We start from the raw sequence: 26753 nt of genomic DNA, 5'->3' as shown, positions 1-26753 counted from the left end.
GCTTCAGTGCTAGCTAAGACGCTTGTGGCCTGTGCTACCTGCTATCTCTAGGATCGGCAAAGAAAAACAGCCAGGTTAGTCTCCCGGTAGTTGTTTCTGAAGATTGCGTTGAACTGGCGAACGTTGCTATAATTAAAATTACGTGAGGCTTTAAATTGCGATTTTTGCAAGACGCCGTTATATTGTGACACACACTGCATCGTATTTTGCGCCCATGCTAGAGCAATGAATTTTTTTGAGTCTTATAATGTGAACGTGTAGGAACAATGGGAACCAACGGCCCAGATTTTGCCTAAACCCAGCCACATCAAGCCTGCAGGTAATGAAGCCAAGGAAAACATAGGGGAAGTTTGCCTTTAGTTGAACTGCAGAAATGATAAATTAAAGGCAAATGCAAGTGCAGAAAAAAAACATTTTGGTTTGGCATTCGCTGGTAGCAACCGATCACACATCCTTAGCTTTACTCATTTCTAATAATAGAATCTGTGATGCGCAATATGATAAATATGATTGCAATGTCAACATAAATGCTTATAGACGTCGAAGGATGTAACTTATTTATGTGCATTGATATTACATTACAGTTAATGGTATATAGGCACTCCATCAGTCCCTGTTCCGTTAAGTCTGAGCTCGAACAATGGACAGGAGCAAAAAAATAGGATCTATCAAGACAAATTCACAATCGGGGCAAACTTACCTGCCGCTTCGGCCTTTCTTTCTCTGGCGGGGTGGTTGGCTGGAACTCCTTCGGCCCTGCGATTCGAAAGTCAGACGCGTGATTTAGAATGCAACAACTCTACATCACACTGTACAGGTGCTTGACTGTCGCTCCCCTTTATTCGCCTTTCATCACATGCCATTCCCGGCTCCTGATGGTCGCCATGGCAATCGCTTCACTATGGAAGGTCTCTGTGGCCTCTGTCAGCTAGGACACTGGGTCCATATTTTCCCCGACTTTTTTCGCCAATTCTACAAACCTCTCTGATCCAGACTGCCAATGTGTTAACAGTACCATCAGGCTTTTAGTCCCATCGCTTCTGGAAGGTGGGCCTTCCATAGAAATGACTCCGAATATCTTGAACAGCCAATGCATCCATGATCTCGTTGTTTATGCTGTCCTTTGTGTTATGGAATTGATATCTTTCTTTTCATAATAGTAAACTCCGGGAACATTTGCAGTGAAATGAGAAATAAACCAGAAAAAGTTTACCAGTGCTCAGCTAATTGCCTTTATACATAATTCCTCGTTCAAAGTTATACGCGACAACAATATTCAAAGAATAAGAATAAAGCTTACATTTTTATAAAATACTTTGCTTATCATTAAATGTTAATTTCACAGTTTTTACTCCGCATGATACATGTATTTTAGACGTCCTGTTGCTTTTCACAGTACCCTTATTGCCCGCATCCTTCTGTCGACTTGCATGATGTTCTGCACGACAATCTGCTGCGGTTGAGGCTGGGATGGGGCCGAGTTTGTTGGGGTCTGGGGCCCTCTCAGCCAAGCCATACACCGACCATGAGAGCTGACAAGGCCAGGAGTATTGTTTGCGTCCATGTTGGGCCTGAAAAGTAGAATAATAAGTTATGGAAGAAGAGTGGGAGGAGGCGCTCTAGAGCTCCAACCTCGCCTCTCGGCTACGGGCTGTCCAGAGGGCCTGGGCCGCGGCGGTCAGGCAGGCCTACCCGTCCCGACGTGCAAACGGCCCGCAGCGGATTTTACACATTGCATATTGAATTACATCTACACATTGAATTGCATCTTTTACACATATGCCTAGCACATCGCATACCGTGTTTTACTGATTATAACGCGCCCTCGACTGCGAGCACACCAGATCGTCACGGCCTGAGAACACAGTGACATTGTTCTTTTGGCAGCCTTTTGACGATGAGGGAGAGAAAGTAATATTGGCGGCGAGGAGTTACGGAGTCGCCATCTATCGGAAGCACCTCGTTGGCGTAGTATGAAGGATCACGCGGTGCGTTCCTCATAAGTTTTGCTGTCAGGGCTCACTGAAAACACCACGCAGATGCTCTTCCAGACATTTCTGTAAGTACTTTTGAAACGAGAGAAGTTTTTTACTGTCTAAATAATAATCTTGGGCAAACTGAAAGCAGGGAATAGTTTACAGGCGCTTTCTCTTTACCGAATACGTACAGTGAACGCCACTGCGCGCGGTCGCCGTGATAGTGTTTGTATAACTAAATGCAGCGTAATAGAATCAAGCCTCAATGCAGCGATCCCAGAAGTTGGCAGCGACTGTTTCGCTTTCACCGTGTGCGCATTTTCGCACCGTGCCATGAGCTTTAGGCCGCAGAATATGAGCATTTGACGTTATACGAGCAACCATTGTTGCGTGGGCGCTATCAGACCTGCTGAAAAATAATTTCATTGTAGAGACTTCGATGCCTACGGGGATGTGCCGTCGCGACGATTCAATCTTTTTTGTTCTAAATTCTTGGACGTTTCAATATTATTTCTCGAGTTGCGTCGCACTGTATGTTTATTGGTGTTCTCAGCGTGCGATTTCCCGCTGCTTCTTTTTTGTAATCCAGTGCATTACTTCATAACACAAACATGACCTTGTCATACTTATTTATAAAAAAATGTGCTTCTTACACTCCCTTTCCACTCCAGTGAACTTGCCAGTATCTATAGCATCGACAAGTTCATCGACCAAACCGTCATGACATTAGTCGGGCAGCGGACTCGGGCGAGCGTCTCAGTGCGCGTTTTCTGAAGATCGCAGACCCGGCGCCGTAGCAGAAATCTTCCTCGCGTCTGTGCTTGCTGCATACCCGAGTTGTAGCCGATGACCGTTTGCCGGTTTTATGTTTCGCGAGCCAAGCTTCACGCAGCTTGTCCTGCGGCTACGTGTGAATAAGGCTCACACCGGGCTCCGTTGTGTACGTTCGGCATTGCGCCACCGAGCAGTAGCCTACCATAATGCGTGCCTTAAAAGGCAGCCACTACCTATTGTAGTGCTTTCAAGCGTTGTAAAGGAGATACTCAAAGCGGGAAAATCTGGCCACTAAATGAGGACCGCAGCGTACGAGGGATTAAAACTCCGTTTTTCAGCTCGCTTCGGCGCTCCCAAAGCAGCCCGACGCGGCCGCTATGTACACGTGATCCCTCATAGCACAACACGCCAACGGTGGCGCCAGCTTTTCCAGTGGTGGAGCTCGAGGCCAATAGCAATTTGCTCTTGCCTAAAGAAATTGTTGCATGCAAGTTAAACCAGACTGCTTTCATTCGCCGTCACTGACGAAGACATTTTCATCATTGTGAGGCGTCTATATTTAACTTTCATTGCTCCCTGTGACATATCAGGTACTGCATTTCTTGAACTTTTAGGGCACCACGTTATGCCAAGCAAAGTGGCCTGATACGTACCACTCTCCTTTTCAGGTGATGCCACTTGTCCTTTTTTTACGAGTGTGCTAACTGTCTCCGTGGCCCATGAACCCATCCATCGCTGCACAGCTGGGTTGTTCACCTGCATGAAAGATTAGCAAGAGTACATATTCTATACAGTCATACAAAGCCCTGTAACAACAGTACATTTCGAGGGCTTGAAATCTTAAACAGTACTTTGATACTAACCACGTAAAACCCCAAGCGAAACATTTCAATAGAGGATAGACTACCTAATTATTAACACCAATGAAATATTCGTTCTGGAGGCATAACTCCTTCAGTCATGGCGTACGCGTTTGTAGACGCGACTTATTTTTGCCATTACTGTGCAGTGGTTGCAAGGGATGGACAAGGAACATTAACCTTTCGGTAAATTGAACGTCCTGCTTTCCCGAGTGCACCTGCTTCACTCCCGAGTGAAATGTATCGCGTCAGACGACCGCTTTGGTGAAGGCACAACCGTATTTAGCTAGATGTTTGGAGTGGGACGTTTCGATATTTATTTATTTATTTACAATACCCCTAAAGGCCCTTGAAGGAGGGTATTACAAAGGGGGGGGGGGGGGGGGGGCTACAAAAAAAAAGTGTACATTAGGGTACAGCATACATGTAAAGAAAAACATTTACAAGAGATTTTTTTTTTCCGTTCAACAAGGCAGTGTAGTCATCATAATGAACCAAGAAACCAAAAAAGAAGAAGCAACGTACATTAAAACATCAGGAGCAAGCAACAACTCACAAAGCATAAAAAATAGCAGGGAAACACACTTAATAAGAAAACATTTTTAACAGCTCGTCACAGAAGTGCAAATTGTTTCCTTAAATTTGGCTATGTCAGTTTCCATGGCTATGTATGAGGGTAAATCGTTCTAATCGATAATAGTGCGTGGTACGAAGGACTGAGCGAAAGTTGATGACCGACACAAAATGAGTTTCACTTTTTTCGGGTGATCGCGGCGAGGAAAGATAATCGGTGGTGACAGAAAAAAATCATCACGAAGTGAGGAGTAGTGGAAAATTTTATGAAATAGTGATAAGCGAGAATGTTTTCGACGAAGGCTCAAGGATTGCAAACCGGCACGATTCTTTAAAGATGTAACGCTGGTGAATGTTGAATAATCTGAAAAAAAATCGAGCAGCACGGTTCTGCAGGAGTTCAAGGTTAGAGACTAGATATACCTGATGGGGATCCCAAATTGCCGCAGCATATTCATTGTCGGGCGAATGATTGTGTTATATGCCTGTTTTAGTACGAGTGGTGGCGCTTGCTTGAGGGTTCGTTTAAGTATTCCAAGAGAACGGTTAGCAGCTGCCAGGGTTAAATTTATATGGTGATGCCACGTTAGGTCAGACTGGAAATGAAGGCCAAGATATTTGTAGGAAGTGGAAGACTCAATCGTGCTGTTATTAATGAAGTAAGTTTTCAATTCGAGACTTTCGACCATTAAATGTCATTAACTTGGTTTTAGAGATATTAAGCGACATTAGCCATTTGGAGCACCATAAGGCAATTGCATCAAGGTCAGATTGCAAGCATTGGCGATCGATATCAGTGGAAATTGTGCGGTAAATTACGACATAATCGGCAAAGAGACGATCCCGGGACGTTACGCAAGAAGGAAGATCATTAATATATATTAAGAAAAGTAAAGGGCCTAGCACGCTGCCCTGGGGGACACCAGAAGTAACGTAGGCAAAAGAAGAATTGTAGTTAGTGGAAGTAAACTGGAGCCTGGAAGGAAGAAAACCTTTAACCCATGCGAGGATGTTAGGGCGAATGTTTAGGCATGCAAGTTTGAGGAGTAATCTGTGGTGCAGAACGCGATCAAAAGCTTTGGAGAAATCAAGGAAAACTGCATCTACTTGTAAACCAGTGTCAACGGATGAGTGTAAGTCACGAACAAACCCTGCAAGTTGTGTTTCACAAGAGTAGCCCATGGGGAAACCGTGCTGATACTGGTATATTATGTTGTGGCTTTCTAAGTATTTGGAAATTTGGGAGTTGATGACGTGTTCCATGACCTTGCATATGGTACTTGTTAGCGAAATGGGTCTGTAGTTGCATGGTGAAGATTGGTCGCCTGACTTGACGAAGGGTGCTACCTTGACTAATCGCCAATCTAGTCATTGCGAAATATTTTCCGCCTTTTTGTAATGCTGGCACCCAATAATTAACCTGTGCACGTAATTCGAGTGGGTGATTCGATATTTTTAATGATGAAACGTAGCATGACCGACTGTACAATATGTGAATATTAAATTACTATGTAATTATGAAGGGTCTACATAAAATGCATAGCCATTCTCATCCCACACTGACTTGGTTTCTATGGAGTCTTCAGCATCGGCATAAAAGCATCTAAATTTCGCGCATTTATCGACAGTTGATCGTAATTAGTTACTGAAGGGGATCACAAGCTCACTGGCCCATGAGCGTAGTGGAACAACGGTTCCGCAGGTGTACTCGTCCCGTAGGCGTAGTTGTTTGAACAACGTAACGCACACAGCACACAGGTTAGCGCGTTTTATCAACAGTTACGCCATGAAGAATACTGCTAAAAGAATATTTTTCGCAATTCTCGGAACCCGTTTGTGTGAAATGTTCGGTAGAATATAGCTACACGGGAAATTACTTATGTAGGACGTGTGTTCGACCTTTTTAGCGCTACCATCAGTTTTAAAGAGGGGAGGGGGGGGTGAAGTATTCCGTTTGAGTCCACCTAGTGGACTGTCCGTTTCAACCGCCGCTTATTGGCCGCGGCCGCTGGTCTCCTCCTGGCTCGCACAACTCCATCCAATTGGCAGCGGTCGAAATGGACAGTCCACTAGACGGACTCTTACAGAATACCTGTCCAGGATTGTAAAAAAGAGTAGATTAAAAAAACTTTACACGCACGCTTGAAACAGCTTTCGAAATGGACAGTCCACTAGATGGACTCTTACGGAATACCTGTCCAGGATTGTGAAAAAGAGTAGATTAAAAAAACTGTACACGCACGCTTGAAACAGCTTTTGAAATGGACAGTCCACTAGATGGACTCTTACGGAATACCTGTCCAGGATTGTGAAAAAGAGTAGATTAAAAAAAACTGTACACGCACGCTTGAAACAGCTTCAAATATGTGCACAGGGATAGTCAGAAAAAAGCGCACAGCTGCCCTGCGTCCATTAACAACCGTGTAGCGATTGACGCCGTACGACTTGATGGTTGGGACAGTTGGTTTTCCAGAACTGAACAGGTAACTTAGCGTACTAAAAGCGTTAGGCACAAGAAAGGAGGCCAAAGGCAAGCGCTTGTCTATTTCCTCCTCTCTTGTGTCTGGATCTTATTGCGCTGTTACTTGCTCAGCTACGACGCCGCGCGAACGGACAAAACAGCAACGATGCGATACCACGTCTGCTCTTCGACCACATCGCGAGGGTGATGATGTGCTTTCTGTCTAACAAGAACACCCCAGCAGTTCTGTCTTGCAACGTTGTCAAACATTTTTAGCATACAGAGTTTCGTGCATGTCGAGAACATAAATCGAAAATACTTCACCAAAGGCACTATAATGGTACGCATTGGATTTCCACACGTAAACACTTTTGTCTGTCGAAGTTTTTTTTCCTCAAACACAAGATCCACTGACATCGCCACTGAAAATGAGCGTTAGAAGGGTGGCAGCAGGATGGTTCAATGCTATTCGTCTGGCCGCGAAACTCTCGCGTGACGCTATGGGGACGCTTCCTATAGCGTCCACAATGAACGCACCCAAAGCCCCCAAGAAAAAAATGTTTTGAGGCACCACGGCACTCGCGCAAGTGTATCGGAGCAGACGCCTAACCGACGCCATTGGCGTCCTAGGCATGCATCCACTTTCGCGCAGTGGTGCGCTGCTACTAACGACGCCTTGTCGGCACAACATGAAAATCGACGCCCTGTTTCTGAACACAGTTCGAACATTTTATAGCCAACAATTTTGAAACTATGACGCCGTGTTTCATTTCCAAATTCCTAATTTGCAAAAGGGGCCCCATTCACAGTTCAAAAGGTACACATGGGTCAACTCCCTAAGAAACCGGCGGCTACAGAGCAACTCGTAATTTTATGTACTTGCACGTAAAAGGCGTGCCTGCTTGTAGTCACAGCATGATTCACGGTAGCGAGAATTCCTAATATTTGATGCGTGCCTACCTGTCGGCGAATTGCCAAGACTACCTAACTTACGTAAGTGTACTAATTGAAAGCCTCGAAAAATTGATTGAATTGAACAATTTCTATAAGTATAAAAGAAATAAGCTAAGTAACTAATTAGTTAAACTCACCAATGCCGATCTAAATAACAACCAAGCTACAGATCTAACTTGCCTAATTATGTAGACTAACGAAGCACTGAGTAGTAACGTACCTATAGATAAGTATTTGACTAAAAATTATATTTACAAAAGAAGTAATCACTATAAGCTTACAGGAAAGTTTCGCGGCGAGAAGGAAAAACTATGAGAACCCTTGTGAGGCCTTGAACCCTATGAGAAGGCTTGAAAACTGCGATACGTTGAGTAAATCTGGCACCAGACACGCCTTGTCGTGGTGCTTGCGACCAAGTGTGATTGTCGGTCACATTCGCTGCAAAGGCTCTCTGAGGTCATGGAAGCCCAACGTGTTGCGGACTGACTGAAATGTCTACATTAGCGCATAGATGGTCATAAGGTAACGTACCTACGACAGCAGGGCGTTCTCGATGGCCCGTCTATTGTAGAAGGTCGTCACTGCGCTGAATAGGCTCGATGCAAGCACGAAGGCAGCCATGACGACACTGCGTAAGGGGTAGAAAGATACAATTACAACTCAAATCAGTACCAAGGAGTTCTGGCATAACGCGAGTACAATCATGCGGTAGATTACCGTACGTACAGACTGGGACTGGGAGACAGACTACATACGTACGTGCTGCAGGAAGACGGCTCGGTTGATCCTCTTCTGGTCGGCGATCTGATGCTGCTAACGACGGGCTTCGGCTTTATTCTCTCTTCTGGTCCACGGTGTGTCGTTCCAGGATTGGTGATCTTCGGAGCTCCGCGTTTTGATTGGTTCTTTGGAGCTGCGTGGGATTTCCAGTTTGGTTAATTTTTGCTTTGTTTTCTTTGTTTGCGCCACGAGTCCTCGTGCTTGCCGCTCTTCGACGTCGTCGTCTTCTGCAAAAAAAAATCGCAGTTTCGCTCGAAAGGCGAAGCACTGATCGCCATAGCAAATTAGTGTATAGCTGTACGAAGTAAGGACAGTAGTTTTATCGGCTTTATACCCTTTTAAACATGTTGAAAAGTGACTAAATGAGGACGTAGGTAGAAACAGACACACACAGACAGGCTGTCTTTCTGTGTCTGTTTCGTTCTACGTTCTTGTTCAGTCGCGCTTACGCCATCGGTGATGACACATTCTATCATTCAGTCAAACCAACTAGCACCCCAACGTATTTTAACTAAATAAACCAGCACGGTGTCACGCGCGCACTGGTAGACATGAACACATCTCGCTCGATGAGCGCGGAATCCGCTGTCGAAATTCCGGAGTGAGCAATCGCGGCAGCAGTCAGCGAATTGACCTTCATGCATCTTTCGCTTCAGCGTGAACGAAACGTCGAACGCACAGCGCATGCAGTGCTACCGGCACTGCGCGCAGTCTACAGATATCGCAGATCGCTTTGAAGACGAGGTCCGGGCTCTCGCGCACTTTGGCCGCGTTGCAGATCGCTTTCGTGGACATGAGCGCCGGCAAGCATTGTTACGGTGTCCGCCCAAGGCATCTACTATGCTGCGTTTCATACATCAGGTGCAACGCTGTGGATGCTACAGACACTTTTTGCAGTGGTTGCGTTCGCACTGAGAAACAGTTCGGTGTGTTTGGCGGATTCTCCTGAAAATGTTCATTATGTAAGGTCAGTTCTGAATGGAAATAAGAATTTACCCTAAGAAGCCATCAAGCCATGCGTTCATTCGGCTGCTAACACGTTGTTTTATATAAATTTTCTTTTCGTTATTTTTAGTTCCCTCCCGTCGCGGCAGCCTCACATGCAACGCCGCCAGCAAACTCCCAGCGAACCATACACGGAACGCGCGAAGCGATATTATTTGGAGACTGCACTACTTGCGTAGCTTCCACAGCATTGCACCTGATGCATGAAACGGAGTTAATTTTTATATAGCGTCCGCGATTCGCGTGGCCAACGCCGTGGTTGTCTCTACTGTACGGAGCGGCGGGCGAAGAGGCTATCGGGGGACTCCATAGAGTTTCTAAATAAATACCCTAGAGGGAAATGTGGCGCTAGTGTCTACGGGGCTCTCATGAGCGTTCCCTCAACCTTCATGGGAATGATGGGAAGTACAGGCTTCGGATGGACTTCGATCTTTAGACTATCGGCGATTGCTTGCAGCGCAGTAAACAAATCTATGCTCAAATATTATCGCAGAAAATCTAATTTTATTTCTGCAACGTCATATATAATGTACAACACGTTACATAATAATTGTGTGACTTTGAGACTGAAGCACGGCTTACTATGGTTTATCAGCAGGGCACACCAGGTTATGCATTCTTGTTAGATTGTGTAGCCAATTTAACGCCAGAGAACAAATATTCATTTTAAGTTTCTTCAAATCTTTCAATCTTCAAATTATTCATTGATTGAATTTTAACAACACCAATAATAACCGAGCATGTAGCTAATAAAAATACTCATCAAGTGTTTATGGAAATAAAAATGTTACGTTGTGACAAAGTGTTGCGCGCTTGAGAGGAATGCTACAAGTGTCGTCCGCTACGACGCCTGCTCGCTGCAAACGCGAGACGTTTCTCGCAGACGACAGGAACTTGCGAACTCTCTCGCTCTTTCGAAAGGCTGCGTCGGCTGTCACGATTCCTGACCGTCTTCAAGTAATTTTAAGTGCAAGCTTTAGCTCGGGCCCAACTCCGACGCGGCCTATTCCAAAACATGTAAAAACGGAAAAACGTTTTTCTGAGATGTACTATTAGGTACTATTACTACTACTATTAGGTACTACACTACTACTATGTACTATTGGGTACAATTCACGCAATTGTATTATCAATTTTCGTTGCTGCGTTACGGAGTTGTAAACTTCATAGCTCCGTTTTCTGAAAATTTTCGATTTTTGCCAATTTTTAATAAAATATTGACGGCCTGAAACAAAGATCCGAAACCAACAGACACTTGATTTTAAGTTTTCCTTTTAAATGCAACAAAACGTGTCAAATCTGGTGCAGTGGTTGCCGAGAAAGGCGAACTCTCCTTTTACATGTGTTTAGATAGGAGCACCCGAGCTAAAGCTTCCTCTTAAGCACATCTGCTTCAGTGCTAGCTAAGACGCTTGTGGCCTGTGCTACCTGCTATCTCTAGGATCGGCAAAGAAAAACAGCCAGGTTAGTCTCCAGGTAGTTGTTTCTGAAGATTGCGTTGAACTGGCGAACGTTGCTATCGTTAAAATTACGTGAGGCTTTGAATTGCGATTTTTGCAAGACGCCGTTATATTGTGACACACACTGCATCGTATTTTACGCCCATGCTAGAGCAATGAATTTTTATAGTCTTATAATATGAACGTGTAGGAACAATGGGAACCAACGGCCCAGATTTTGCCTAAACCCAGCCACATCAAGCCAGCAGGTAATGAAACCAAGGAAAACATAGGGGAAGTTTGCCTTTAGTTGAACTGCAGAAATGATAAATTAAAGGCAAATGCAAGTGCAGAAAAAAAACATTTCGGTTTGGCATTGGCTTGTAGCAACCGATCACACATCCTTAGCTTTACTCATTTCTAATAATACAATCTGTGATGCGCAAAATGATAAATATGACTGCAATGTCAACATAAATGCTTATAGACATCGAAGGATGTAACTTATTTATGTGCATTGATATTACATTAGGGCTTACAGTGTAAGTTAATGGTATATAGGCACTCCATCAGTCCCTGTTCCGTTAAGTGTGAGCTTGAACAATGGACGGGAGCAAAAAAATAGCATCTATCAAGACAAATTCACAATCGGGGCAAACTTACCTGCCGCTTCTTCGGCCTTTCTTTCTCTGGCGCGGTGGTTGGCTGGAACTCCTTCGGCCCTGCGATTCGAAAGTCAGACGCGTGATTTAGAATGCGACAACTCTACATCACACTGTACAGATGCTTGACTGTCGCTCCCCTTTATTTCCCTTTCATCACATGCCATTCCCGGATCCTGATGGTGACCATGGCGATCGCTTCACTATGGAAGGTCTCTGTGGCCTCTGTCAGCTAGGACACTGGGTCCATATTTTCCCCGACTTTTTTCGCCAATTCTACAAACCTCTCTGATCCAGACTGCCAATGTGTTAACAGTACCATCAAGCTTTTAGTCCCATCGCTTCTGGAAGGTGGGCCTTCCATAGAAACATGACTCCGAATATCTTGGCTAATAACTTGTGCGCAGTTTTCTCCAGACATTTAGAACAGCCAATGCATCCATGATCTCGTTGTTTATGCTGTCCTTTGTGTTATGGAATTGATATCTTTCTTTTCATAATAGTAAACTCCGGGAACATTTGCAGAGAAATGAGAAATAAACCAGAAAAAGTTTACCAGTGCTCAGCTAATTGCCTTTATACATAATTCCTCGTTCAAAGTTATACGCGACAACAATATTCAAAGAATAAGAATAAAGCTTACATTTTTATAAAATACTTTGCTTATCAATAAATGTTAATGTCACAGTTTTTACTCCGCATGATACATGTATTTTAGACGTCCTGTTGCTTTTCACAGTACCCTTATTGCCCGCATCCTTCTGTCGACTTGTATAATGTTCTGCAGGACAATCTGCTGGGGTTGAGGCTGGGGTGGGGCCGCGTTCGTAGGGGTCTGGGGACCTCTGAGGTACCAGCCAATTCATACGCCGACCATGAGAGCTGACAAGGTCAGAAGTATTGTGTGGTTCCATGTTGGGCCTGAAAAGAAGAATAATAAGTTATGGAAGAAAAGTGGGAGGAGGCGCTCTAGAGCTCCAACCTCGGCTACGGGCCGTCCAGAGGGCCTGGGCCGCGGCGGTCAGGCACGGCCTACCCGTCCCGACGTGCAAACGGCCCGCAGCGGATTTTACACATTGCATATTGAATTAAATCTACACATTGAATTGCATCTTTTACACATAAGCCTAGCACATCGCATACCGTGTTTTACTGATTATAACGCGCCCTCGACTGCGAGCACACCAGATCGTCACGGCCTGAGAACACAGTGACGTTCTTTTGCCAGCCTTTGACGATGAGGGAGAGAAAGTAATATTGGCGGCGAGGAGTTACGGAGTCGCCATCTATCGGAAGCACCTCGTTGGCGTAGTATGAAGGATCACGCGGTGCGTTCCTCACAAGATTTGCTGTCAGGGCTCACTGAAAACACCACGCAGATGCTCTTCCAGACATTTCTGTAAGTACTTTTGAAACGAGAGAAGTTTTTTACTGTCTAAATAATAATCTTGGGCAAACTGAAAGCATGGAATAGTTTACAGGCGCTTTCTCTTTACCGAATACATACAGTGAACGCCACTGCGCGCGGTCGCCGTGATAGTGTTTGTATAACTGAATGCAGCGTAATAGAATGAAGCCTCAATGCAGCGATCCCACAAGTTGGCAGCGACTGTTTCGCTTTCGCCGTGTGCGCGTTTTCGCACCGTGCCATGAGTTTAGGCCGCAGAATATGAGCATTTGACGTTATACGAGCAACCATTGTTGCGTGGGCGCTGTCAGACCTGCTGAAAAATAATTGCTTTGTAGAGACTTCGATGCCTACGGGGATGTGCCGTCGCGACGATTCAATTTTTTTTCTTCTATATTCTTAGAGATTTCAATATTATTTCTCGAGTTGCGTCGCACTGTATGTTTATTGGTGTTCTCAGCGTGCGATTTCCCGCTGCTTCTTTTTTGTAATCCAGTGCATTACTTCATAACACAAACATGACCTTGTCATACTTATTTATAAAAAAATGTGCTTCTTACTCCCTTTCCACTCCAGTGAACTTGCCAGTATCTATAGCATCGACAAGTTCATCGACCAAACCGTCATGACATTAGTCGGGCAGCGGACTCGGCCGAGCGTCTCAGTGGGCGTTTTCTGAAGATCGCAGACCCGGCGCCGTAGCAGAAATCTTCCTCGCGTCTGTGCTTGCTGCATACCCGAGTTGTAGCCGATGACCGTTTGCCGGTTTTATGTTTCGCGAGCCAAGCTTCACGCAGCTTGTCCTGCGGCTACGTGTGAATAAGGCTCACACCGGGCTCCGTTGTGTACGTCCGGCATTGCGCCACCGAGCAGTAGCCTACCATAATGCGTGCCTTCAAAGGCAGCAACTACCTATTGTAGTGATTTCAAGCGTTGTAAAGGAGATACTCAAAGCGGGAAAATCTGGCCACTAAATGAGGACCGCAGCGTACGAGGGATTTAAACTCCGTTTTTCAGCTCGCTTCGGCGCTCCCAAAACAGCCCGACGCGGCCGCTATGTACACGTGATCCCTCATAGCACAACACGCCAACGGTGGTGCCAGCTTTTCCAGTGGTGGAGCTCGAGGCCAATAGCAATTTGCTCTTGCCTAAATAAATTGTTGCATGCAAGCTAAACCAGACTCTGCTTTCATTCGCCGTCACTGACGAAGACATTTTCATCATTGTGAGGCGTCTATATTATTCAACTTTCATTGCTCCCTGTGACATATCAGGTACTGCATTTCTTGAACATTTAGGGCACCACGTTATGCCAAGCAAAGTGGCCTGATACGTACCACTCTCCTTTTCAGGTAATGCCGCTTGTCCTTTTTGTACGAGTGTGCTAACTGTTTCTGTCGCCCATGTACCCATCCACCGCTGCACAGCTGGGTTCTTCACCTGCATGAAAGATTAGCAAGAGTACATATTCTATACAGTCATACAAAGCCCTGTAACAACAGTACATTTCGGGGGCTTGAAATCTTAAGCAGTACTTTGATATCAACCACGTAAAACCCCAAGCGAAGCATTTCAATAGAGGATAGACTACCTAATTATTAACCCCAATGAAATATTCGTTCTGGACGCATAACTCCATCAGTCATGGCGTACGCGTTTGTAGACGCGACTTATTTTTGCCATTACTGTGCAGTGGTTGCAAGGAATTGACAAGGAACATTTACTTTCGGTAAATTGAACGTCCTGCTTTCCCGAGGGCACCTGCTTCACTCCCGAGTGAAATGTATCGCGTTAGACGACCACTTTGGTGAAGGCACAACCGTATTTAGCTAGATGTTTGGAGTGGGACGTTTCGATATTTATTTATTTATTTACAATACCCCTAAAGGCCCTTGAAGGAGGGTATTACAAAGGGGGGGGGGGGGGGGGCTACAAGAAAAAAGTGTACATTAAGGTACAGCATACATGGAAGAGATTTACAAGAGATTTGTTTTTTCCGTTCAACACGGCAGTGTAGTCATCATAATGAACCAAGAAACCAAAACAGAAGAAGCAACGTACATTAAAACATCAGGAGCAAGCAACAACTCACAAAGCATAAAAAATAACAGCTCGTCACAGAAGTGCAAATTGTTTCCTTAAATTTGGCTATGTCAGTTTCCATGGCTATGTATGAGGGCAAATCGTTCTAATCGATAATAGTGCGTGGTACGAAGGATTGAGCGAAAGTTGATGACCGACACAAAATGCGTTTCACTTTGTTCGGGTGATCGCGGCGAGGAAAGATAATCGGTGGTGACAGAAAAAAATCATCACGACGTGAGGAGTAGTGGAAAATTTTATGAAATAGTGATAAGCGAGAATGTTTTCGACGAAGGCTCAAGGATTGCAAACCGGCACGATTCTTTATAGATGTAACGCTGGTGAATGTTGAATAATCTGAAAAAAATCGAGCAGCATGGTTCTGCAGGGCTTCAAGGTTAGAGACTAGATATACCTGATGGGGATCCCAAATTGCCGCAGCATATTCATTTTCGGGCGAATGATTGTGTTATATGCCTGTTTTAGTACGAGTGGTGGCGCTTGCTTGAGGGTTCGTTTAAGTATTCCAAGAGTACGGTTAGCAGCTGCCAGGGTAAAATTAATATAGTGATGCCACGTTAGGTCAGACTGGAAATGAAGGCCAAGATATTTGTAGGAAGTGGAAGACTCAATCGTGCTGTTATGAATGAAGTAAGCGTTTTCAATTCGAGACTTTCGACCATTAAATGTCATTAACTTGGTTTTAGAGATATTAAGCGACATTAGCCATTTGGAGCACCATAAGGCAATTGCATCAAGGTCAGATTGCAAGCATTGGCGATCGATATCAGAGGAAATTGTGCGGTAAATTACGACATAATCGGCAAAGAGATACTTCTGGTGCCCTGGGGGACACCAGAAGTAACGTGGGCAAAAGAAGAATTGTAGTTAGTGGAAGTAAACTGGAGCCTGGAAGGAAGAAAACCTTTAACCCATGCGAGGATGTTAGGGCGAATGTTTATGCATGCAAGTTTGAGGAGTAATCTGTGGTGCAGAACGCAATCAAAAGCTTTGGAGAAATCAAGGAAAACTGCATCTACTTGTAAACAAGTGTCAACGGATGAGTGTAAGTCATGAACAAACCCTGCGAGTTGTGTTTCACAAGAGTAGCCCATGTGGAAACCGTGCTGATACTGGTATATTATGTATTGGCTTTCTAAGTATTTGTAAATTTGGGAGTTAATGACGTGTTCCATGACCTTGCATATGGTAATTGTTAGCGAAATAGGTCTGTAGTTGCATGGTGAAGATTGGTCGCCTGACTTGACGAAGGGTGCTACTTGGCTATTCGCCAATCTATCATTGCGAAATATTTTCCGCCTTTTTGTAATGCTGGCACACAATATTTAACCTGTGCACGTAATTCGAGTGGGTGATTCAATATTTTTAATGATGAAACGTAGCATGACCGACTGTACAATATGCGAATATTTAATTACTATGTAATTATGATGAGTCTACATAAAATGCATAGTCATTCTCATGCCACACTGACTTTGTTTCTATGGAGTCTTCAGCATCGGCATAAAAGCATCTACATTTCACGCATTTATCGACAGTTGATCGTAATTAGTGACTGAAGGGGATCACAAGCTCACTGGCCCATGAGCGTAGTGGAACAACGGTTCCGCAGGTGTACTCGTCCCGTAGGCGTACTTGTTTGAACGTAACGCACACACCACACAGGTTAGCGCGTTAGCAACAGTTACGCCATGAAGAATACGGCTAAACGAATATTTTTCGCAATTCTCGGAACCCGTTTAATTGTGTGAAATGTTCGGTAGAATATAGCTACACGGGAAATTACTTATGTAGGACGAAAAAAAAATTACGCTATGTTCAGAATTTATCCGGGCAGGAGGAGGGGGGGGGGAGCGCTTCCTACGAGTTGATGTTATGAACAGGTAACTTAGCGTACTAAAAACATTAGGCACAAGAAAGGAGGCCAAAGGCAAGCGCTTGTCTATTTCCTCCTCTCTTGTGCCTGGATTTTATTGCGCTGTTACTTGTTCAGCTACGATGCCGTGCGAACGGAGAAAACGGCAACGATGCGATACCACGTTTGCTCTTCGACCACATCGCGAGGGTGATAATGTGCTTGCTTTCTGTCTAACAAGAACATCCCACCAGTTCTGTCTTGTAACGTTGTCAAACATTTTTAGCATACAGAGTTTCATGCATGTCGAGAATATAAATCCGAAATACTTCACCAAAGGCACTATAATGCTTCGCATTGGATTTCCGCACGTAAACACTTTTGTCTGTCGAACTTTTTTTTCCTCAACGACCAGATCCACGGACATCGCCAGTGAAAATGAGCGTTAGAAGGGTGGTAGCAGGATGGTTCAATACTTTTCGTCTGGCCGCGAAACTCTCGCGTGACGCTATGGGGACGCTGTATATATCGTCCACAGTGAACGCACCACGGCGCTGGCGCAAGTGTATCGGAGCAGACGCCTGACAGACGCCACTGGCGTCCTAGGCATTCACCCACTTTCGCGCAATGGTCCACTGCTACTAACGACGTCTTGTCGACACAACATGCAAATCCACGCCCTGTTCGACAATTTTAATGGGAACAATTTTGAAACTACAACGCCGTGTTTCATTTCCAGGTTCTTCGTTTGCAACAGCTGCCAAATTCACATTTCAAAAGGTACACATGGGTCAACTCTGTGATAAACCGGCCACAGAGCAATTTAACCTCGCAATTTTATCTACTTCCACCTAAAAGTCGTGCCTGCGTGTAGTGGCAGCATGATTCATGGTAGTGAGAATTCCTAATATTTGATGTGTGGCTGCCTGTCGGCGAAGTTACAACACTACATAACTTACCTAAGTGTACTAATTGAAAGGCTCAACTTAGAAATTGAAATAATTGAACAATTTCCATAAGTAACAAAGAAATAAGCTAAGTAACTAATTAAACTCACCAATGCCGATCTAAATAACAACCAAGCTGCAGATCTAACTTGCCCAATTAATTATGTAGACTAACGAAGCACTGAATAGTAACGTACCTATAGATAAGTATTTGACTAAAAATTTTAATTACAAAAGAAGTAATCACTATAAGCTTACAGGAAAGTTTCGCGGCGAGAAGGAAAAGCTATGAGAACCCTTGTGAGGCCGTGAACCCTATGAGAAGGCTTGAAAACTGCGATACGTTGAGTAAAGCTGGCACCAGACACGCCTTGTCGGGGTGCTTGCGACCAAAGTGTGATTGTCGGTCACATTCGCTGCAAAGGCTCTCTGAGGTCATGGAAGCCCAACGTGTTGCGGACTAACTGAAATGAGTACATCAGCGCATAGATGGTCATAAGGTAACGTACCCATGACAACAGGGCGTTCTCGATGGCCCGTCTATTGTAGAACGCGGTCACTGCGCTGAATAGGCTCGAGGCAAGCACGAAGGCAGCCATGTCGACACTGCGTAAGGGGTAGAAAGATACAATTACAACTCAAATCAGTACCAAGGAGTTCTGGCATAACGCGACTGCAATCATGCGGTAGATTACCGTACGTACAGACTCGGACTGGGAGACAGACTACATACGTACAGAGTGGGAGACGAGTTGAAGACAGCTCGGTTGATCCTCTTCTGGTCGGCGATCTGATGCTGCTAACGACGCGCTTCGGCTTTATTCTCTCTTCTGGTCCGCGGTGTGTCGTTCCAGGATTGGTGATCTTCGGAGCTCCGCGTTTTGATTTGGAGCTGCGTGGGATTTCCAGATTGGTTAATTTTTGCTTTGTTTTCTTTGTTTGCGCCACGAGTCCTCGTGCTTGCCGCTCTTCGACGTCGTCGTCTTCTGTAAAAAAAAAAAAATCGCAGTTTCGCTCGAAAGGCGAAGCACTGATCGCCATAGCAAATTAGTGTATAGCTGTACGAAGTAAGGACAGTAGTTTTATCGGCTTTATACCCTTTTAAACATGTTGAAAAGTGACTAAATGAGGACGTAGGTAAAAACAGACACCCATAGACAGGCTGTCTTTCTGTGTCTGTTTCTTTCTACGTTCTTGTTCAGTCGCGCTTACGCCATCGGTGCTGACACATTCTATCATTCAGTCAAACCAACTAGCCCCCCAACGTATTTTAACCAACTAAACCAGCACGGTGTCACTCGCGCACTGTTAGACATGAACACATCTCGCTCGATGAGCGCGGAATCCGCTGTCGAAATTCCGGAGTGAGCAATCGCGGCAGCAGTCAGCGAATTGACCTTCGTGCATCTTTCGCTTCAGCGTGAACGAAACGTCGAACGCACAGCGCATGCAGTGCTACCGGCACTACGCGCACTCTACAGGTATCGCAGATCGCTTTGAAGACGAGGTCCGGGCTCTCGCGCACTTTGGCCGCGTTGCAGATCGCTTTCGTGGACATGAGCGCCGGCAAGCATTGTTACGGTGTCCGCCCAAGGCATCTACTATACTGCGTTTCATACATCAGGTGCAACGCTGTGGATGCTACAGACACTTTTTGCAGTGGTTGCGCTCGCACTGAGAAACATTTCGCTGTGTTTGGCGGATTCTCCTGAAAATGTTCTTTATGTAAGGTAAGTTCTGAATGGAAATAAGAATTTACCCTAAGAAGCCATCAAGCCATGCGTTCATTCGGCTGCTAACACGTTGTTTTATATAAATTTTCTTTTCGTTATTTTTAGTTCCCTCCCGTCGCGGCAGCCTCACATGCAACGCCGCCAGCAAACTCCCAGCGAACTATTATTTGGAGACTGCACTACTTGCGTAGCTTCCACAGCATTGCACCTGATGCATGAAACGGAGTTTATTTTTATACAGCGTCCGCGATTCGCGTGGCCAACGCCGTGGTTGTCTCTACTGTACGGAGCGGTGGGCGAAGAGGCTATCGGGGGATTCCATAGAGTTTCTAAATAAATACCCTAGAGGGAAATGTGGCGCGAGTGTCTACGGGGGCTCTCATGAGCGTTGCCTCAACCTTCAAGGGAATGATGGGAAGTACAGGCTTCGGATTGACTTCGATCTTTAGACTATCGGCGATTGCTTGCGGCGCAGTAAATAAAGCTATGCTCAAATATTATCGCAGAAAATCTAGTTTTATTTCGGCAACGTCATATATAATGTACAACACGTTACATAAAAATTGTGTGACTTTGAGACTGAAGCACGGCTTACTATGGTTTATCAGCAGGGCACACCAGGTTATGCATTCTTGTTAGATTGTGTAGCCAATTTAACGCCAGAGAACAAATATTCATTTTAAGTTTTCTTCAAATCTTTCAACTTTCAAATTATTCATTCATTCAATTTTAACAGCAATAATAACCGGGCATGTAGTTATATAAAAATACTCATCAAGTGTTTATGGAAATAAAAATGTTACGTTGTGAGAAAGTGTTGCCCGCTTGAGAGGAATGCTACAAGTGTGGTCCGCTACGACGCCTGCTCGCTGCAAACGCGAGACGTTTCTCGCAGACGACAGGAACTTGCGAACTCTCTCGCTCTTTCGAAAGGCTGCGTCGGCTGTCACGATTGCTGAACGTCTTCAAGTAATTTTAAGTGCAAGCTTTAGCTCGGGCCCAACTCCGACGCGGCCTATTCCAGAACTTGTAAAAACGGAAAAAAGTTTTTCTGAGATGTACTATTAGGTACCATTATTACTACTATTAGGTACTACACTACTGCTATGTACTATTAGGTACAATTCACGGAATTGTATTATCAATTTTCGTTACGGAGTTGTAAACTTCATAGTTCCGTTTTCTGAAAATTTTCGATTTTTGCCAATTTGTAATAAAAAATTGACGGCCTGAAACAAAAATCCGAAACCACCAGACACTTGATTTTAAGTTTTCCTTTTAAATGCAACAAAACTTGTCAAATTTGGTGCAGCGGTTGCCGAGAAAGGCGAACTCTCCTTTTACATGTGTTTAGATAGGAGCACCCGAGCTAAAGCTTCCTCTTAAGCACATCTGCTTCAGTGCTAGCTAAGACGCTTGTGGCCTGTGCTACCCTGCTATCTCTAGGATCGGCAAAGAAAAACAGCCAGGTTAGTCTCCAGGTAGTTATTTCTGAAGATTGCGTTGAAGTGGCGAACGTTGCTATCATTAAAATTACGTGAGGCTTTGAATTGCGATTTTTGCAAGACGCCGTTATATTGTGACACACACTGCATCGTATTTTGCGCCCATGCTAGAGCAATGAATTCTTTTAGTTTTATAAAATGAACGTGTAGGAACAATGGGAACCAACGGCCCAGATTTTGCCTAAACCCAGCCACATCAAGCCAGCAGGTAATGAAGCCAAGGAAAACATAGGGGAAGTTTGCCTTTAGTTGAACTGCAGAAATGATAAATTAAAGGCAAATGCAAGTGCAGAAAAAAAACATTTCGGTTTGGCATTCGCTGGTAGCAACCGATCACACATCCTTAGCTTTACTCATTTCAAATAATACAATCTGTGATGCGCAAAATGATCGCAGTGTCAACATAAATGCTTATAGACATCGAAGGATGTAACTTATTTATGTGCATTGATATTACATTAGGGCTTATTGTGTAAGTTGATGGTATATAGGCACTCCATCAGTCCGTGTTCCGTTAAGTGTGAGCTCGAACAATGGACAGGAGCAAAAAAATAGGATCTATCAAGACAAATTCACAATCGGGGCAAACTTACCTGCCGCTTCTTCGGCCTCTCCTTCTCTGGCGTGATGGTTGGCTGGAGCTCCTCCGGCCCTGCGATTCGAAAGTCAGACGCGTGATTTAGAATGCAACAACTCTACATCACACTGCACAGATGCTTGACTGTCGCTCCCCTTTATTTGCCTTTCATCACATGCCATTCCCGGCTCCTGATGGTCATCATGGCAATCGCTTCACTATGGAAGGTCTCTGTGGCCTCTGTCAGCTAGGACACTGTGTCCATATTTTCCCAGACTTTTTTCGCCAATTCTACAAACCTCTCTGATCAAGACTGCCAATGCGTTAACAGTACCATCAGGCTTTTAGTCCCATCGCTTCTGGAAGGTGGGCCTTCCATAGAAATGACTCCGAATATCTTGAACCGCCAATGCATCCATGATCTCGTTGTTTATGCTGTCCTTTGTGTTATGGAATTGATATCTTTCTTTTCATAATAGTAAACTCCGGGAACATTTGCTGAGAAATGAGAAATAAACCAGAAGAAGTTTACCAGTGCTCAGCTAATTGCCTTTATTTATACATAATTCCTCGTTCAAAGTTATATGCGAATATTCAAAGAATAAGAATAAAGCTTACATTTTTATAAAATACTTTGCTTATAATTAAATGTTAGTTTCACAGTTTTTACTCCGCATGATACATGTATTTTAGACGTCCTGTTGCTTTTCACAGTACCCTTATTGCCCGCATCCTTCTGTCGACTTGTATAATGTTCTGCAGGACAATCTGCTGCGGTTGAGGATGGGATGGGGCCGCGTTTGTAGGGGTCTGGGGCCCCCTGAGGTGCCAGCCAATCTATACGCCGACCATGACAGCTGACAAGGTCAGAAGTATTGTGTGGTTCCATGTTGGGGCTGAAAAGTAGAATAATAAGTCATGGAAGAAGAGCGGGAGGAGGCGCTCTAGAGCCCCAACCTCGCCTCTCGGCTACGGGCTCTCCTGAGGGCCTGGGCCGCGGCGGTCAGGCACGGCCAACCCGTCCCGACGTGCAAACGGCCCGCAGCGGATTTTACACATTGCATATTGAATTACATCTACACATTGAATTGCATCTTTTACACACACGCCTAGCACATCGCATACCGTGTTTTACTGATTATAACGCGCCCTCGACTGCGAGCACACCAGATCGTCACGGCCTGAGAACACACTGACATTGTTCTTTTGCCAGCCTTTTGACGATGAGGGAGAGAAAGTAATATTGGCGGCGAGGAGTTACGGAGTCGCCATCTATCGGAAGCACCTCGTTGGCGTAGTATGAAGGATCACGCGGTGCGTTCCTCCTAAGTTTTGCTGTCAGGGCTCACTGAAAACACCACGCAGATGCTCTTCCAGACATTTCTGTAAGTACTTTTGAAACGAGAGAAGTTTTTTACTGTCTAAATAATAATCTTGGGCAAACTGAAAGCATGGAATAGTTTACAGGCGCTTTCTCTTTACCGAATACGTACAGTGAACGACACTGCGCGCGGTCGCCGTGATAGTGTTTGTATAACTAAATGCAGCGTAATAGAATGAAGCCTCAATGCAGCGATCCCACAAGTTGGCAGCGACTGTTTCGCTTTCACCGTGTGCGCATTTTCGCACCGTGCCATGAGCTTTAGGCCGCAGAATATGAGCATTTGACGTTATACGAGCAACCATTGTTGCGAGGGCGCTATCAGACCTGCTGAAAAATAATTCCATTGTAGAGACTTCGATGCCTACGGGGATGTGCCGTCGCGACGATTCAATTTTTTTCTTCTAAATTCTTGGACATTTCAATATTATTTCTCGAGTTGCGTCGCACTGTATGTTTATTGGTGTTCTCAGCGTGCGATTTCCCGCTGCTTCTTTTTTGTAATCCAGTGCATTACTTCATAACACAAACATGACCTTGTCATACTTATTTTTAAAAAAATGCGCTTCTTACACTCCCTTTCCACTCCAGTGAACTTGCCAGTATCTATAGCATCGACAAGTTCATCGACCAAACCGTCATGACATTAGTCGGGCAGCGGACTCGGGCGAGCGTCTCAGTGCGCGTTTTCTGAAGATCGCAGACCCGGCGCCGTAGCAGAAATCTTCCTCGCGTCTGTGCTTGCTGCATACCCGAGCAGTAGCCTACCATAATGCGCGCCTTCAAAGGCAGCCACTACCTATTGTAGTGCTTTCAAACGTTGTAAAGGAGATACTCAAAGCGGGAAAATCTGGCCACTAAATGAGGACCGCAGCGTACGAGGGATTTAAACTCCGTTTTTCAGCTCGCTTCGGCGCTCCCAAAGCAGCCCGACGCGGCCGCTATGTACACGTGATCCCTCATAGCACAACACGCCAACGGTGGCGCCAGCTTTTCCAGTGGTGGAGCTCGAGGCCAATAGCAATTTGCTCTTGCCTAAAGAAATTGTTGCATGCAAGTTAAACCAGACTCGGCTTTCATTCGCCGTCACTGACGAAGACATTTTCATCATTGTGAGGCGTCTATATTTAACTTTCATTGCTCCCTGTGACATATCAGGTACTGCATTTCTTGAACATTTAGGGCACCACGTTATGCCAAGCAAAGTGGCCTGATACGTACCACTCTCCTTTTCAGGTGATGCCGCTTGTTCTTTTTGTACGAGCGTGCTAACTGTCTCTGTCGCCCATGAACCCATCCACCGCTGCACAGCTGGGGTCTTCACCTGCATGGAAGATTAGCAATGAGTACATATTCTATACAGTCATACAAAGCCCTGTAACAACAGTACATTTCGAGGGCTTGAAATCTTAAGCAGTACTTTGATATCAACCACGTAAAACCCCAAGCGAAACATTTCAATAGAGGATAGACTACCTAATTATTAACACCAATGAAATATTCGTTCTGGAGGCATAACTCCTTCAGTCATGGCGTACGCGTTTGTAGACGCGACTTATTTTTGCCATTACTGTGCAGTGGTTGCAAGGAATGGACAAGGAACATTAAACTTTCGGTAAATTGAACGTCCTGCTTTCCCGAGTGCACCTGCTTCACTCCCGAGTGAAATGTATCGCGTCAGATGACCTTTTTGGTGAAGGCACAACCGTATTTAGCTAGATGTTTGGAGTGGGACGTTTCGATATTTATTTATTTATTTAGTTACAATACCCCTAAAGGTCCTTGAAGGAGGGTATTACAAAGGGGGGGGGGGGGGGCTACAAAAAAAATGTGTACATTAAGGTACAGCATACATGGAAAGAAAAACATTTACAAGAGATTTTTTTTTCCATTCAACAAGGCAGTGTAGTCATCATAATGAACCAAGAAACCAAAAAAGAAGAAGCAACTTACACTAAAACATCAGGAGCAAGCAACAACTTACAAAGCATAAAAAATAGCAGGGAAACACACTTAATAAGAAAACATTTTTAACAGCTCGTCACAGAAGTGCAAATTGTTTCCTTAAATTTCGCTATGTCAGTTTCCATGGCTATGTATGAGGGTAAATCGTTCTAATCGATAATAGTGCGTGGTACGAAGGATTGAGCGAAAGTTGATGACCGACACAAAATGCGTTTCACTTTGTTCGGGTGATCGCGGCGAGGAAAGATAATCGGTGGTGACAGAAAATAATCATCACGAAGTGAGGAGTAGTGGAAAATTTTATGAAATAGTGATAAGCGAGAATGTTTTCGACGAAGGCTCAAGGATTGCAAACCGGCACGGTTCTTTAAAGATGTAACGCTGGTGAATGTTGAATAATCTGAAAAAAATCAAGCAGCACGGTTCTGCAGGACTTCAAGGTTAGAGACTAGATATACCTGATGGGGATCCCAAATTGCCGCAGCATATTCATTTTCGGGCGAATGATTGTGATATATGCCTGTTTTAGTACGAGTGGTGGCGCTTTCTTGAGGGTTCGTTTAAGTATTCCAAGAGTACGGTTAGCAGCTGCCAGGGTTAAATTTATATGCTGATGCCACGTTACGTCAGACTGGAAATGAAGGCCAAGATAATTGTAGGAAGTGGAAGACTCAATCGTGCTGTTATTAATGAAGTAAGTTTTCAATTCGAGACTTTCGACCATTAAATGTCATTAACTTGGTTGTAGAGATATTAAGCGACATTAGCCATTTGGAGCACCATAAGGCAATTGCATCAAGGTCAGATTACAAGCATTGGCGATCGATATCAGAGGAAATTGTGCGGTAAATTACGACATAATCGGCAAAGAGATACTTCTGGTGCCCTGGGGGACACCAGAAGTAACGTGGGCAAAAGAAGAATTGTAGTTAGTGGAAGTAAACTGGAGCCTGGAAGGAAGAAAACCTTTAACCCATGCGAGGATGTTAGGGCGAATGTTTAGGCATGCAAGTTTGAGGAGTAATCTGTGGTGCAGAACGCAATCAAAAGCTTTGGAGAAATCAAGGAAAACTGCATCTACTTGTAAACCAGTGTCAACGGATGAGTGTAAGTCATGAACAAACCCTACAAGTTGTGTTTCACAAGAGTAGCCCATGTGGAAACCGTGCTGATACTGGTATATTATGTTGTGGCTTTCTAAGTATTTGGAAATTTGGGAGTTAATGACGTGTTCCATGACCTTGCATATGGTACTTGTTAGCGAAATAGGTCTGTAGTTGCATGGTGAAGATTGGTCGCCTGACTTGACGAAGGGTGCTACCTTGACTAATCGCCAATCTAGTCATTGCGAAATATTTTCCGCCTTTTTGTAATGCTGGCACCCAATAATTAACCTGTGCACGTAATTCGAGTGGGTGATTCAATATTTTTAATGATGAAACGTAGCTTGACCGACTGTACAATATGCGAATATTTAATTACTATGTAATTATGATGGGTCTACATAAAATGCATAGTCATTCTCATCCCACACTGACTTGGTTTTTATGGAGTCTTCAGCATCGGCATAAAAGCATCTAAATTTCACGCATTTATCGACAGTTGATCGTAATTAGTGACTGTAGGGGATCACAAGCGCACTGGCCCGTGAGCGTAGTGGAACAACGGTTCCGCAGGTGTACTCGTCCCGTAGGCGTACTTGTTTGAACAACGTAACGCGCACACCACACAGGTGAGCGCGTTAGCAACAGTTACGCCATGAAGAATACGGCTAAAAGAATATTTTTCGCATTTC

The 26753-nt window shown here is 44.6% G+C and overlaps 2 protein-coding genes across 4 annotated transcripts in view; both read right to left on the bottom strand.

Moving 5' to 3' along the window:
* The window catches only part of LOC140213289 (uncharacterized), a 63072-nt gene extending 51533 nt beyond the window's left edge, over positions 1–11539 (bottom strand). The window contains exons 1-2 of the mRNA XM_072284474.1: positions 11486–11539; positions 8358–8511 (exon numbers count right to left, since the gene is read on the bottom strand). The gene's annotated coding sequence lies outside the window, so the exon portion shown is untranslated. The remainder of the gene's footprint in view (positions 1–8357; positions 8512–11485) is intronic.
* The window catches only part of LOC140213288 (uncharacterized), a 41757-nt gene that overhangs the window by 12430 nt on the left and 2574 nt on the right, over positions 1–26753 (bottom strand). The window contains exons 3-6 of one of the 3 annotated variants that reach the window (XR_011890274.1): positions 24215–24317; positions 22330–22508; positions 21629–21687; positions 18689–18783 (exon numbers count right to left, since the gene is read on the bottom strand). Coding sequence is in view for 2 of the 3 variants with exons in the window: in XM_072284472.1 (XP_072140573.1) it covers positions 3404–3506; positions 18307–18396 (193 nt within the window). In the remaining variant the exon portion in view is untranslated. The other 2 variants (XM_072284472.1, XM_072284473.1) reach the window with 2 other exon arrangements.

The sequence above is a fragment of the Dermacentor andersoni genome, chromosome 9, assembly GCF_023375885.2.
Source record: "Dermacentor andersoni chromosome 9, qqDerAnde1_hic_scaffold, whole genome shotgun sequence".
Classification (NCBI taxonomy): Eukaryota; Metazoa; Arthropoda; class Arachnida; order Ixodida; family Ixodidae; genus Dermacentor; species Dermacentor andersoni.
Note: the sequence above shows the minus strand (reverse complement) of the source record. Positions and strands in the feature narration are given on the sequence as shown.